General features: G+C 28.8%; 1 protein-coding gene across 1 annotated transcript; it reads left to right on the top strand.

Annotated features, from left to right (window-relative positions):
• Positions 1-777: 777 nt before the first annotated feature.
• On the top strand, positions 778-7252 carry LOC111275352 (conserved oligomeric Golgi complex subunit 4). Its single transcript, XM_022860682.2, has 2 exons — positions 778-2599; positions 6431-7252. Exons 1-2 carry the CDS (start codon positions 977-979, stop codon positions 7058-7060), a joined length of 2253 nt encoding a protein of 750 aa, XP_022716417.1. The 5' UTR covers positions 778-976; the 3' UTR covers positions 7061-7252.
• The last annotated feature ends 8079 nt before the right edge of the window (positions 7253-15331 follow it).

Here is a 15331-nt window from a genome sequence, read left to right as displayed (position 1 = left end):
AAAATAATTAATGAGATTTTATATGAGGCCCTTCAAAAGCAATTTTTTTTTAATTCATCTAAACAATGAAAACTTTTACTACTTAATACTATCAGTAAATAATATCATTTCTATATCTTCTAAACTATCGTAATGTTTTTCTTTTTTCACGTATAAATATCTATGTTAAGTATTTTTTATTAGTTTTATGTATAGGAGAAAATCTAAATATTTTTTTTAAAATGTAGTTCGAGTTTTATAGGCACGTTAATTTTAAATATGTATAATAATATAATACAAAAAAATTAAATTTTTAATAAAAGCATATATAAATTTAATAAAATAAAAAAATATGTTCTATGTTTGGACATAGATTATGATACGTTAAGTTTTATATTATATATATATTATAATAAATAAATATAATATACAATATATTATTTTAATTTAATTTTATTAAAAAATTTTATAAAAGAGAAATAAATTAAAATTAAATTGGAAAATAAAATATTATTAAAAATTTAAAAGATAGTTTTTTTAGTTTTATTTTAATTAAATTATTAATTTAAAATATAATATAATAATATAATACAAATATGATATGAATATACGAAAATAAAATATAAAAATAATATTATTTAAAATTTTAATAATAATTATATATAAATTTAATAAAATAAAAAAATAAATTTTATATTTACATATCAACGTAAATTTTAATATACAAAATTTTTATCAAATGTTGTCCAAATATAAATTTTAATATTTTATATAATACATATAGAATACCAAAATTTTAATATTTTGTACAACTAAATCTAATTTTAATTATCGCATGACGATCTTTCCGCAATGCACAACTCTACCCTTTTTCCAGTCGCTCTCTCTAGTCTGTGAAAATTCTTTAAAACCTTGGAATAAAAATCAAAACCCAATATAAATCTGAATCTGAATCTACGTTTGCTTGTAATTTTACGTTCTTCAAAGAAAGAAAGAAATGCCGTCGACCACCAACGGCTCCATCCCCAAACTCTCCGAATCAACTGACCAGCACGATGACACAACCACGTCCTCCATCAAATTCGGGACTCCCGAGGCCCTCGATTACGTCCGCTCCCTTACCGACGTCGGAGCCATGACGCGTCTCCTCCACGAGTGCATCGCTTACCAACGAGCCCTCGATGTCGACCTCGACACCCTCCTCTCCCAGCGCACCGACCTCGACAAGAACCTCAACAGCCTCCAAAGATCCGCCGACGTTCTCGAAATTGTCAAGGCCGAATCCGACCACATGCTTTCCAACATCACCTCAACCTGTGACCTCGCCGACCAAGTCAGCCGCAAGGTCCGCGAACTCGACCTCGCTCAGTCACGCGTCAACTCCACGCTCCTCCGCATCGACGCCATTGTAGAGAGAGGGAGTTGCATCGATGGCGTCAAAAGCGCTCTCGACGCTGAGGATTACGAGTCAGCCACCACATACGTAAGGACATTTTTGGAGATTGATAGTAAGTTTAAGGATTCTGGATCGGACCAAAGGGAACAATTGTTAGCGTCGAAGAAGCAGCTGGAAGGGATTGTAAAGAAAAAACTAATGGCAGCCGTGGATCAAAGGGATCATCCAACAATTTTGAGATTCATTAAGCTTTATTCGCCGTTGGGGCTAGAGGAAGAAGGGTTGCAAATTTATGTTGGGTATTTGAAGAAAGTGATTGGGATGAGATCTAGGTTGGAGTATGAGCATTTGGTGGAGTTGATGGAACAAAGCCATGGACAGAATCAGAGTAATCAGGTAAATTTTGTTGGGTGTTTGACTAATTTGTTTAAAGATATTGTGTTGGCTGTTGAGGAAAATGATGAGATTTTAAGGAGTCTTTGTGGAGAATATGGAGTGGTCTATGCTATTTTTGAGTTACAAGAGGAATGTGATTCAAGGGGTTCTTTGATCTTGAAAAAATATATGGAATATAGGAAATTGGCTAAGTTGTCTTCTGAGATCAATGCTCGGAATAAGAATTTGTTAACTGTTGGAGCATCCGAAGGACCCAACCCGAGGGAGATTGAGTTGTATTTAGAAGAAATATTGTCGTTGATGCAACTTGGTGAAGATTACACAGAATATATGCTTTCAAAGATCAAGGGGATGACAACTGTGGATCCAGATTTAGTGCCACGGGCCATTAAAGATTTTAGGACAGGAAGTTTTAGCAAAGTTATTCAAGATGTTACTGGGTTTTATGTGATTTTAGAGGGATTCTTTATGGTGGAAAATGTGAGGAAGGCAATAGGGATAGATGAGCATGTACCTGATAGCCTTACTACTTCCATGGTGGATGATGTGTTTTATGTTTTGCAAAGTTGCTTGCGGAGGGGGATTTCTACCTCTAATATTAGCTCTGTGGTTGCAGTACTGAGTGGTGCTAGTAGTTTGCTGAATAATGAATACTATGAAGCTTTGCAACAGAAAATAAGAGAACCTAATCTTGGGGCAAAGTTGTTCTTGGGTGGTGTTGGTGTTCAGAAGACTGGGACCGAGATAGCTACAGCGCTGAATAATATAGATCTGAGCAGTGAGTATGTCATGAAACTAAAACATCAAATTGAAGAGCAGTGTGCTGAGGTCAGTGGTTTACTTGCTTTTTGTTCTTCTAATTTGCTCATGCTTCAAATTGCTTATGTTTTTATCACCTGCGTTGTATAGGGAATTTCCAAGATTGTTGTTTACTTATTTCAAGTAACTAGCTTATTTCTTTCTAGTGTTGGGAGTTGTGAGAACATTGATGGTTCTCCATAATGCATTGAAGCATTACAGTTTAAGAAGGCTCAGATTTAGAGACAAGGTTCTTAGAGACAGACAGGGAAAGGAAAGAAGGAAATGAACTATTAAAATAATATTAATAAAAGGATCATTATTATCTCCTTTCTCAATGAATAAAATTTACATGATTTAGCTGCCAATGGTGGGATTTTGTTCTTATGATTGTATGAACTGTCTAATGTTTGGATAAAATGAACTTGATGCTCAGGGAGTTTGCTATGTAAGTGTTAGGCTGAGTTCTGGGGATACGTAGGAACTGGGCCTAGAATCCCAGCTCTGCAGGAAGTCTACCACCTAAGGGGGGTGGGCAAACCATCAGGACCAAGCCCTAGGTTTATGTTGGAGCAAAACTACCTCAGTGATACCAACCAAATTATATATCTCTCCAAGTATCTGGAATCAATGGCAGATATCAAATTTCTGCATGAGTATGCTGGTACAGCAGTTTATAGCCAATTATGGTATGTTTCTGATCCTCCTCCCATGAAGTGCTCAGTTGTTGCGTTTAGGAATAAGCTGGCACACCTCACATTCTTTCAGGCATGGTACCTGCCATTGAGTCGTGTGAAATATAGAAGGTTTCTAAACACTATTGGGGAAAACTAATCAAGGTTCAAATTCTAAAACTCAACTCTGGAAACAATTTTCTGAAATTCCTCTGTTAACTGCAAACTGTAACACAAATATCTGAAGTTTGGTAGTCTGAACAAAGTCTCAATATCTCAATCATCGAAAGTTACCATATACAGTTTAACCAGGGTACTAAATAGTAGCGTATTGACTATATTGCAGTAGCAGCAGCCTCTACATCTGCTTTTAGTCACTGTTCCTCTGTAAATGTGAATCACATACTTAGTGGCATGTACAGCCTCTACAGTTTAGCGACATTAAAATGGTTTAGCAGTCGCTCACAACAATAGCGGACTGCAGCAGCCACTTTCCCATGCATGTAGCTGGTTTCCCCTTTTCCCATTTCCGTTTCTAGAGAAAATTGTCTTAGAAAACAGCCTAATACCCACAAAGAAACAACCTTGGAACTACAATTATTCAACAAATTACCATAAACAATCAATCTGGAGCATCAGTCTAAAGAAATCAGATCAATTTTCAAGGAAAGAACCACAAATTTATCAACAATCTCTCTTTATACCCAAAAATTTTCAACTGAAGAATTGTTGTATAAACACATGAGAGCTTACTTTGTTATTTTGAGTTTCATGGCAGCCTTGGGTTGAGGGGAGGGGTGGGAACTTGCTTCTGCAAATTGAGGAAAGATTTTTCACTGCTCTGCTATGATACTTGTTCAAGGAAGAAGCTGAAAAGTGTGCTACTTTGAGCACTCTTTGAGGATTGCTGATGGCTTTTGGCTAGTTTCATTGACTGTGGACTGCCGGTCAAGGGAGATAAGAGGATGTAAACAGACTGTAAGAGGCTAGGGCCTTGTTCCAATAAGGAAACATACTAATGAAATTGAAGAAAATAAAGGTGCAGACCTCTGGCCAGTGGTAGATAAAGGATTAAATGCTATATGTAATGGAGGGAGAAGTGGAATTGGGAGGGATTGAGTGGTGAAGCAAACAAATTGGTGGGAGGGAAAAAGGGTATTTTGAACGGGAAAGTGTTAGTAACCAATTGTGTGAAAATTCATCTTTCAAGGGGAAGATTGGTTTGGAGGTAAGGCAGAAACTTTTGAGTGAGTTTTTTTTAACTTTAATTAACAATATTTACTTGATTTTAATATTAAAAGATACATATTTAGCTTTTTTAATGCTATTATGAGTTTGAGTGAAAATGTAATAACTAACTTAAATGTTATGAAAAAGAGTTGTTGAGTTATGGTTATGGTATTTTAGAGAAAATTGTGCAAGATAAGAAAAAAAATCACGAGAGCAATGGCCACGAACCACAATTTAATCCCCAAGTTTAAAGCTAACCTTGTTTTTATGAGCTCCATAAAACCCTAACAAAGGGTCATATAAGTAGGTCAAATTCCACATAGATAATAAAGTACAAGTCCTCTTTTTTTGGCCCAAAATGTGTACATTTCTGTTGCTTAAATTCCGCCCTCCATCATTGGCCAAGGCATTATTGCAGTGTTTTATTACATTGGAGACAGTGGTTCATCCTATTGCAGATATATAATTTGAAATGTAGGGATGGTATTTTAGAAGAACTACTTCACTGTGTTTTGTAATGGTTCTTATATAATGTTAACTGGTGTTATCTTGCATCAGTTAAGTATCATGTTTGATGTGCTTTTATATTTAAGTTGGGGCTCTCCGCTTATTGCTTTGGTTTTAGGTTGGATGCTTGACATGAAACAGTATCATGGCCCAAGTTTGTTGTGTTGTTTGTTGCTACTTATTTCTTTGTCCACAGGTTAGGCTCATTTGTTTTTGTTGTTAGTACTGAATCAACAGGTGAGGTAGATTTTTTGGTGGTGTTATTAACATCAGTTAAGTATTGGGTTTCTTATGGTCTTATATTCAAGCAAATGTTTTAGGTTAGATATTCAACACATGATAAAGCTTTGATGCTGAACTTTTATTTTCTGTAATATTTCAAACTGTAAACCATTTTACAGTTGTGCATTTTAGAAAAAGTAAAATGGTTGGCATTAATGCATCCAAAAGTTACTGAAGATTTAGTACTAGAGTCATGTTGAAGATTATGCAAGTAAGAACTTGATAATCTTCTATGGGTTTTCTTGAGCCAGCTTTGGTGCCAGTTCTTGCTTCTTGCTGAGCATATGACTGAATGGCTCATGTACCCAAAAAGAGAAACAGTGCAGTGTTGGAATTCAGACTAACCGGAAAAAGCTTTGATATCCTGTAGTCCTTTTGTTTAATGTTGGAATTGAGATATGCAGATTGGTTCTATTACTAGCTAAGCTAGAACTTCTATATGTTATATTGTACCAAAAAGTGATCCCTATAATAGCATGATAAGAGCTATGTGGTTACTGTTGGGCACTTTTAGGAGTGAGCAAAAGTCGGTTTGAACCGACTAGACCGACCAAAACCGAGTGAATTCGGTTAAATCGGTTCGGTTTATTCGGTTTTAATTATAATCGATTTTTTAAATCGGTTAAATTGGTTAATTCGGTCGGTTTTCGGTTTTTAAAATTGATAACCGTACTGACCGAATTAACCGACTTTTTAATTAATTAAAAATAAAAAAATTGAGATAAATATTTTTATTTATTTATTTTTGGTAAAATATTGTTGAAATTATTAAATTCTTTAGTAATTTAGTTTGAATGATACTAGAGTTTGAATTTTATTGAATTGAATTTATGGTTAAATAATTATTCATAATAGGAAAAAAAATGATAAAAAAAATCGGTTATTTAACCGAACCGAACCGATTTTGGTCGGTTCGGTTATTTGTTAAATGAAAGTCGGTTAAATCGGTTATTGATTTTTTCAAACCGAACCGACCGAATTGACCATTTACTCACCCCTAGGCACTTTCTCATGATTAATTCAGGGTTTGTGATAAATATTTTTTCATAATACTATAATAGTATTTACTGCTACTTGTAAACTTAACTTAGCTTCTGTTGCTTGTGTTTCTGTGCCTCAACCTGTTATCCAACTACTGCACTGAATTTGGTTTTTTCATTATCTTCAGGTGTTTCCTGCACCAGCTGAAAGGGAAAAGGTGAAATCTTGTTTGTCTGAGTTAGCTGACTTGAGCAACACTTTCAAGCAAACCCTGAATGCTGGTATGGAGCAACTTGTGGCAACTGTGACACCTCGAATCCGTCCTGTACTTGACAGTGTAGCAACCATCAGCTATGAACTATCAGAGTTTGAATATGCTGATAATGAGGTGAATGATCCATGGGTACAGAGGCTTCTTCATGCTGTTGAAATCAATGTGGCTTGGCTGCAACCCCTAATGACTGCTAACAACTATGATTCATTTGTACATCTGGTGATTGACTTCATTGTGAAGAGGTTGGAAGTGATTATGATGCAGAAAAGGTTTAGTCAGCTTGGAGGCCTTCAGCTTGATAGAGATACTAGAGCTTTGGTAAGCCATTTCTCTGGGATGACACAGAGGACTGTGAGAGACAAATTTGCTCGTCTTACTCAAATGGCAACCATCCTCAACTTGGAAAAGGTTTCTGAGATTCTGGATTTCTGGGGTGAGAACTCTGGACCTATGACCTGGAGACTGACCCCGGCTGAGGTTAGGAGAGTTTTGAGTCTAAGGGTTGATTTTAAACCTGAAGCCATTGCTGCTTTGAAATTGTAATCCATATCTATGTTTGCCTTTGTCTTTTATAAGAGTAAAAACCTATAGGATCTCACCTCAAGAGGTGCTGCCTCGATTGTCCACCAATCCACCAAGACAAGCTCCGAATATCTTGCGATGTGTAATATTGTTATTGTTTTGCACAATTCTACTTTTCAAAATTGGAATACACATGATACTACTTTTCTGTCATTGTTTTACATGTTGATGAGCAAGAGTTAGCTTGTACACTCCAATTTTGAATCTTAGCAAATATAGTATCTGTATATCTTTTGGAGTAGAAGTGTTGCTGTTTGATGATGTGTATTGTCCATATAAGTGAAGGTGTTGGAAAGTGCCATACCATCTGTTATTCAGATTTTTCTTGACATCAAGAAGAATTATCCTGCAGGTTTCCTTGTTGTCAGTAGATGTTGTGCCCGTATAGGATATACTGTATTTAAGTATTTTACAGGATATTATTCTTCTCGAGAGCTGTTGATATCCAGCTGAACTGGAGGGCTTTGTGGTGGTAGACAATACCGGGGTTTAGGCTGCTGTTTCTTGAAAATACAGTTGTTCCCAAAAAAGTAGTAAAAGAACCGTACTTAATTTGATCATGGATTGATGTAGCATTGTTTTAAAAAATTATTAACGTATGGTTATGCAAGTGCATTTTGCTTACAATTTTATTATAATTTTATAATTATTTAATCATAATAAAAATTTATGTAAAAATTCACTATTTATAAGTAAGATTTCATATAAAATTTTAATATTCATATACAAATTTAATTTGTAATTGATTAATTATAGTATAATAATTATAGATGATATCTTTCTAATTATGCATTTTTGCCAAATCACAAAAAAGAATTCCATAGTTATGCATCCGATTACTGTATTTAGTTTCTAACCAAAAAAAAAAAAAAAATGGAATCAAATTGGGATTTTTTTTTTCAAAATTTGGATGCAGTCCAACCGATCGGAATGTTCAAAATGTAGCATACAGAATAGGATAAGAAAAAAATTAAAAATGAAATGAAAGAGAAAAATGGGGAAATGAGAAAAAAAAAAAAAAAAAGCACAAATAAAAACTGGAAACTTCTAAATACACTTTTTTTTTTCTCTATACTATTTTCTAAAATTATTTCTAAATAAAATTACTTAATTATCTTTCTTACTTTTAAAAGATTCCAAATATTTATGATAAATCAAAAAATTCTAAACTCTAAATTTTAAGTCTAAAAATTCAATTGAAAAAAAAAACTCTTATTTTTTAAAAAATTTTCACGACATTACAAATAAAAAACACGATTTATTTAAAATAATTATCAATTTATTTACAAATCGATGATAAACAAAAGTTATAACTTTAATAAAAAAAAGCATTTAATTACAACATGTAAATCTTTGAATTTTTTTAAAATTTCAACGTCTGAGAGAAGGGAAATGACAATGAAATTACTAAACCAATTAAATTTTAAAAAATTTAAAAACTTTTGTATATGAGATTTAGAAAATTTTTAAATTTTTTAAAAATATTAATTAATTTCACTTAAAAATAATTTTTAAAAAATAGGTGTAAAAATAAAAACAGGTGGAAATAAGCATTTATTAATCATCATTTTTTTTTTTCACAAAATCAAATCTATATAATATATTAAAGTCGTCCCTTCCTTTCAATTTAAAACTAAATCAGTTTTGATATTAAAAAATGATTGAAGGATGAATTTTGGAAAGAACTGAGATATGATAGGGAATGAATTAGGGAAGGGAAACAACGCAGAAGTCAAAAGAAACTCAGGGACACAATCAATAAGATAATCGACTGTTAGTAGCAAGAAACCTAGAATTAACAATAAGCATAAAAACCCAAATCCATAGAACACAGAAACAATTTCCGGAACCTAATGCAAGAACAATTAGCAGCCACAATCGGCAATCAAACTCAAAGAGCACAACAAGCAAAGCAGTCACACAATAACTACAATCAATCATGCAGAAATAATCACAGGCAAAATGCAAGGAATCATCGAGACAACCCATAAGCAACACAAAAGTGATATCAGCAAACTCAACCACAACTACTACACAATAAACATATAAGTAACAGACGTCGTTCCATTAAAATCGCTCGGCAAAAAATGCAGCAAAAATAGAATAGCATGGAGTTTTCTTTGGGGTTTCGCGGGATGGATTCATGAGTTTCTTTTAATGTTTAGGATTGAAAAAAAAGGGAGAAAGAGAGAAAGATAACGTTTTCGGAGCTGAAGAGGTTGTTTTAGACATTAGAAGCAGTAATCGGCAACGAAGAGAAATTGTGGTCCTCGGGTTCTAAGCTTTGATCTCCTTTTTGGGGTCTCCTTTTCCGGTAGCTAGGATTGAAAGAATGGAGTGAAGGGAAAAGGTGGACCTTACGATGGCCGATGATCAGTTGAAAGGATGGTCGGTGACTAAGGTCTCAAAACGTTTGAAAGAGAGAGGCAGAAGATGATGTCCCCAGAGAAAGAAAAGGAAAAAGCAAAATGATTAGGGCTTTAGTTTTTTTGTGCTCATATGTTAAACGATTGCGTTTATGGTGGATAGCAAAAATCAAAACAAAACATCATAGAAAGTTGGTTTGACTCGGAGCTTTTACTCCAAAATTTTGGTATTATTCTTTTTTTTTTTTTTTGAGAGAGAGAGAGAGAAATAATATTCATTTCATGTTAAAGCTGGTACGCAGTGTCAGAAACATTGTTACACAAAAACTCAGGTACCTCACCCATCCAAGCTCTTTCCCCTATTGTCTCTCTGCTAAACATTGCCATTCTATGGGCTAGAATATTGTTGTCTCTATTGTTGTACGTGAAAGTGCAGTACTGAAATTTGTTGGCTATCACTTTTGCATCTTCAATGATATGTCCTATGCAAGAGAAGTCCTTGTCACTGGCATTCAGTTTCTTTATAATGCTCAAGGCGTCTCCTTCGAGCACTATTTTTTGTAATCTAATTTCTGATGTTAACAGAAGGGCTGTCACCACTGCATGTGGCTCAATAACAAATGGATCATTGACATTCTCCCAGTTCATTGCACAGGCTCCAATCACTCTATCTTCTGCAATTCGTATGACCACCCCTATCCTGCCTTTGTGTTCTTGTTTGTTTAAACCTTCGTCAAAGCTCACTTTGTGGATATCCTTGTCCGGATAGGACCATGGTCTTTGAGTCGCAGGTTGTTCAGGCACCATTGTTACCTATGCTGCCATATTTTCTTGCCTGTACTTCGTTATGAAATCAGCTACATGGATGGGCGGTTGTCTACCTTCACCATGTAACTCTCTATTTTGATCATTCCATATTGCCCAGCAGGCTATAGTGCAATTGTTCCTTGCTCGCGTCTCCAACCCATTTCTATGTCCATTATTCGTCTATAGTTGGGATTGGTTCTGCTACAGGCCAGTGATAATGCAGTTGGTCTCACACCTCTTTTGCAATTTTGCAACCCCTTCCAAGCATAATAAATTGTCTCAATCCCCTGCTCGCACCTGAAACAGAGGCCTTATTATATATTTATTTACTTATTTTATTTATTAAAAATATATTTTAATTATTTGATAATAAAAAATAAAAAAGATAGGATTTAATAAATTTGTAAATTTAATTTTTTATTTAAATAAAAAATTTCACTCTCACAACAATGTATAGATAAAAAAAAAAGTCAATTAGATTAATTTCCTTAAGTAAATGAAATAAAGATTTTTATGTTAACTTTCATCATTAATTAGCATTTTTATTATACTCCTGCAATGAAATGCAGATAAAAATAGATTATGAAAATAAAAATAAAAATTTAATTTTTAAAACCGATCCAACTGATTGATTTATTTCAATTTGATTATTTTTTATTATAAGAATAAATCAATTGATTTTGAAGTTTTTTTAAGAGAGATCGGTTAATTTAATTTTTAATTTTTGAAGACCTAATCAACCAATTGCTTACATTTATCAATTATACTTAATTTAATTACACCATAAAAAATTGGTACCATAATTTAACCATTTATTGTATTGTAAAAAAAAGAATTTATTAGCAACTACTATATTACTTTAATTTATGTAAATAATAATCAAACAAACTAAAGTTGAACAAAACAATATTAATCCTATAATTAACTGATTAAATAATAATCAAAATAAATTGATTGATTTTGATTATTTTTTAAAAGAGATTGATTAATTCAATTTTTAATTTTTGAAAACCTAAGCAACCGATTAATTTTTTTCCTTTTATGAAAGAGGCTGTGGATTGTTATAAAAGAATATATTAAATATTACATTTTTTAAAAAATCATATAAATTAATTAAATTTAAATTTAAATTTATGTTGAGAATAATTTTAGTGAAAATGATGTTTTCATTGCTTACCACTAATTTCTCCTGTCCTTGTTTAACCTTAATTATTATTATGGTTGTTTAAGGAGACAGTTTAATTTGGTCAAAAGTGTTAATGAATAATCAGCATTATCATCGTAATCATCATCAATATTAAGAGGACAAAGACATTAATTATTAAGTTACTATTTCTTGCTTTGATTATAATAATGGTAATGATATATATTTTTTAAGAATTTATATTTGACATGTTATCGATGAATAAATTATATTTATTATTAGTGAATTAGATAATGATAATTTATTAATGAATAATTATTAATATTTAAAATAAATATACATAAATTAAAATAATTTACTCATTAATAATTTATTATCATATGATTTATTGATAATATATTATATAAACTCATTTTTTAATGAAGCATATAGCAATAATTCTTTTTACAATAAATTTGTAATTGTTTAATTGCAACAAAAATTATAAATAAAATTATTATTTATAAATGTGAATTTTATATACAATTATTTTAAAAGTAAAAATTATTTTTATTATTAAACTAAAAAAAATCCAAAGAAAATAACTAATTTTTATAAAAAATAATGGTACTTGTCTTAGCACTTTGAGGATTGATAGGGGCACTAAAAAAAGCAGTCTCCCAACAACACTCAAAATTTTGTGGAGTCACCTCAATTTATTTTTCAACTTAAAATTATTATATGTTTAGATGATTTTGTCTTTTTAAAAGTTAAATTTTATTTTTGTATTGATTAATGTTAGGTAATTTGTAAGAGCAAAAATAAACATATAACTTGTGTGTTAAAAAATTTTAATTAATTTTAATAAAAATCAAATTAATGTTGACATTTTTTAGTGTTGAAATTAATATATTAACTAACATTTTTTTACTTAAATAATAAATAATATATATGATTCTGTTGCAGAATACATTTTTATAGATATCATGGATTTAATTGGTTTTCAAGTTAATAAAAAAATAAAAATTTTAATTCAATTATAATTTTATTTGAGTATTTTAAACTTTATTTTACTATCATAAAATATCTCTTGTACAAATTAACAGTAAAAAATAAAAAATAAATCTATGATATCAAATTTATAATAATGTTTTGTATAATGATAACAAGATTTTATATTTATAAGTATTTAAATTTATAGAGTTTATTACAATAACCTGAAGTAATGATTTTTTCTCATAATTTTATTATTATTATTTTACATAGATTCCTTTGCTTTCTTTCTTTTTCCCCTAATTTTGAATTTTTTAATAATTATTATAAAATTTATATAATTTTAATTATAAAAATTTAAATGATTCTTAAAAATAATTAAATAATAAGATTATTTTCTTTATCTTATAAAAATAAAAAAAATTAGGTTAAGCTTATTTTAATTTTTATTTTTGGAAAGTTTTCATGAAAAATATTTATCTAAAAATGAAAAAAAATCACTTTTTATTTTTTTCCTAAAAATGTCATTTTCTTATTTTTTAAGAAAAAGTATGAAAAAAAGTTCCAGAGTATTAAAATAGTAACTTCATTAAAATCTTTAATTCATATTTATATGATTTATTGACGTATATTAAAAAAAATCAAAATATATGTGAAACAAATGCAAAAATATTAGTTATATTAAAAAATCAAATTATAAATAATCTGTCAAAATATAAAATTTAATTCTTATACTATTTTGAATTAATAATATTAATCTAATAACTAACTCGATTAATTTTTTGTCATTAAAAAAACTTAATTTTGTTGAGATGATAATTTGAATGGATTAAATCAATTATTAAATTATAAAAGTGATGGATGAAATCAATTATTAAATTATATTAATGATCATTGTACTTACAAAAAGTTTATAATTTAGTCTTTTTAATATAATTTCATAAAATCTGATCCTCGTATAAATTGAATTTAATAATGTTGATTTAATTACTAATAAATTAATATTATTTTATTCTATTAAATCAAATTTTTATTTTTTTTAAAAATTAATCTTTTTCATATTTTATAATCTTTTTAATTTTTAAAATATTTTCATTTTTTTACATCATATTTTTAAAATCAATTTTAGTTTTTTAAAATTTCATATTTCGAATTTTTACAACTTTTTAAGATTTTTTAAAAAATATTAAATTTACTTTTTCAAAATTTTAAAATTTCATTTTTTTTTGAAATTATTTATATTATATCAAATTTCAACATTTTTAACAAAATATTCAATTTGTTCTTTTAATTTTTTGAATTGTATAAAATTTTCTATATACGTTACTTATAAATTTTTTATATTCTTTATTAAAAATTTAGAAAATAAAAAAATAAAAAACAAAAAATTTTATAAAAATTAATTAAAAACAACAAATTGAATAATTTGATTAAATAAAATGTTAAAATTTCAAAAATGAATTTGATTTTAAAATTTAATTATTAAAAATTTTAAATTTAATATTTTAAAAATCTAGAAATTTTGTAAAAAGTTTAAAATATTAAATTGTTTAAAAAAACATGATTTTTTTGAAAAATTAATATATTTAAATGTATTAAATTTAATATTTTAAAAATATGAAAAATTTCTAAAAAAAATCGAATGTTGATTTAAAAAAAAATAAATATATGATTTTTAAAAAAAGTAAAAAAAAATTATTTTATTAGTAATTGGATTAACATTATTAAATTTAAGATATCAAAAAATGAAATTTTTATGAAATTAAACTATAAGGAATAAATTTCAAAATTTATATATGTATAGTTACTATTTATATAATTTAATAATTGATTTAATTTATCTAAATCATCATATAATCAAAGTCAATACTACGTCAACAAAGTAAATGTTAATTCATTAAATGAACAAACACGTTAAAATTTTTATAAATAAAAAATTAACAAAATTAATGATTGAATTAATATTATCAAATCAAAATAATATGAAAATAAAATTTATATAAATTATATTGTAAAAATTAATTTTCAAAATTTGACAGAATATATAATAAAGGTGTGAAAAAAATTGAAAAAATTAAAAATCGATTTGAAATCATAGTGTTCGGTTTGGTTTGAATCAATTTTTTCTTATTCGATTAGGATTAAATTTGAATATTAAATATCTATTAAATTTTAGATCGAAAAGTAAAAAATAAAAAAAATAAATCAAATTAAATTATATATTTTTATTAGTTTTTATATATTTTAAATTTTTATAAAATAAAAATAATTATTTTATACCTAAATACATTTAAATATATTAAAAATTATATTAAAATAATATATAAAAATAAAAAAATTAAAAATAAAAAAATTGATGAATCAAATTAAATAATAAAATTTGGTTAAAATAGGATAGTATGAAAATTTAAATCGAATTTTAAAAATTTATAATTTTATATATTATCTAAAAAATTAAAATGAATCAAATCCAATTTAAATCACTGTCACTTATAATATATAGACGTTTAACATAATTTTACAATAATTATATACTAAAATTATGAAGGAAAAAAACCTAAAATTTACTAAATTCCAAACACGCCCTTGGAACAAAAGCTTTGATGTCAGACATCCACGGTAGTTCTTTCTTCGAAAATTCGCATGGATACGTGTTCAAACTTCACAGTCACTCACAGTCTCACCCAAAAACAAAATGCCTTCAATTTTCATCCAAATTTACAACCTGTACCATTAACCAATAACCATTGCAAACCACAATAAAGCTCTTGAAGAGCAAAAAATATACAGAATGGCAATTCCGTCATTTGAAAAAATCTCTAAGTAAAAGTATACATTGTTATTCATTATTTTTACATTTGCACGCTATAAAATTTACTAAATTATTATTAAAAAAAAAAGAAAAATGAAAGTCCAAAACTTAGAAACCCTTAGAACATAGGC

This window comes from Durio zibethinus, chromosome 26, assembly GCF_047325235.1.
Source record: "Durio zibethinus cultivar Kanyao isolate XHJ-2024 chromosome 26, ASM4732523v1, whole genome shotgun sequence".
Classification (NCBI taxonomy): Eukaryota; Viridiplantae; Streptophyta; class Magnoliopsida; order Malvales; family Malvaceae; genus Durio; species Durio zibethinus.
The sequence above is the reverse complement of the archived record's forward strand: the minus strand, read 5'-3'. Positions and strand labels throughout refer to the sequence as shown.

Excerpts from the sequence above, each read along its gene's own strand:
- LOC111275352 (XM_022860682.2), top strand. The coding sequence starts at position 977 with ATGCCGTCGACCACCAACGGCTCCATCCCCAAACTCTCCGAATCAACT. Across the intron at positions 2,600-6,430 it reads TTGAAGAGCAGTGTGCTGAG|GTGTTTCCTGCACCAGCTGA; the intron begins GTCAGTGGTTTA and ends CATTATCTTCAG.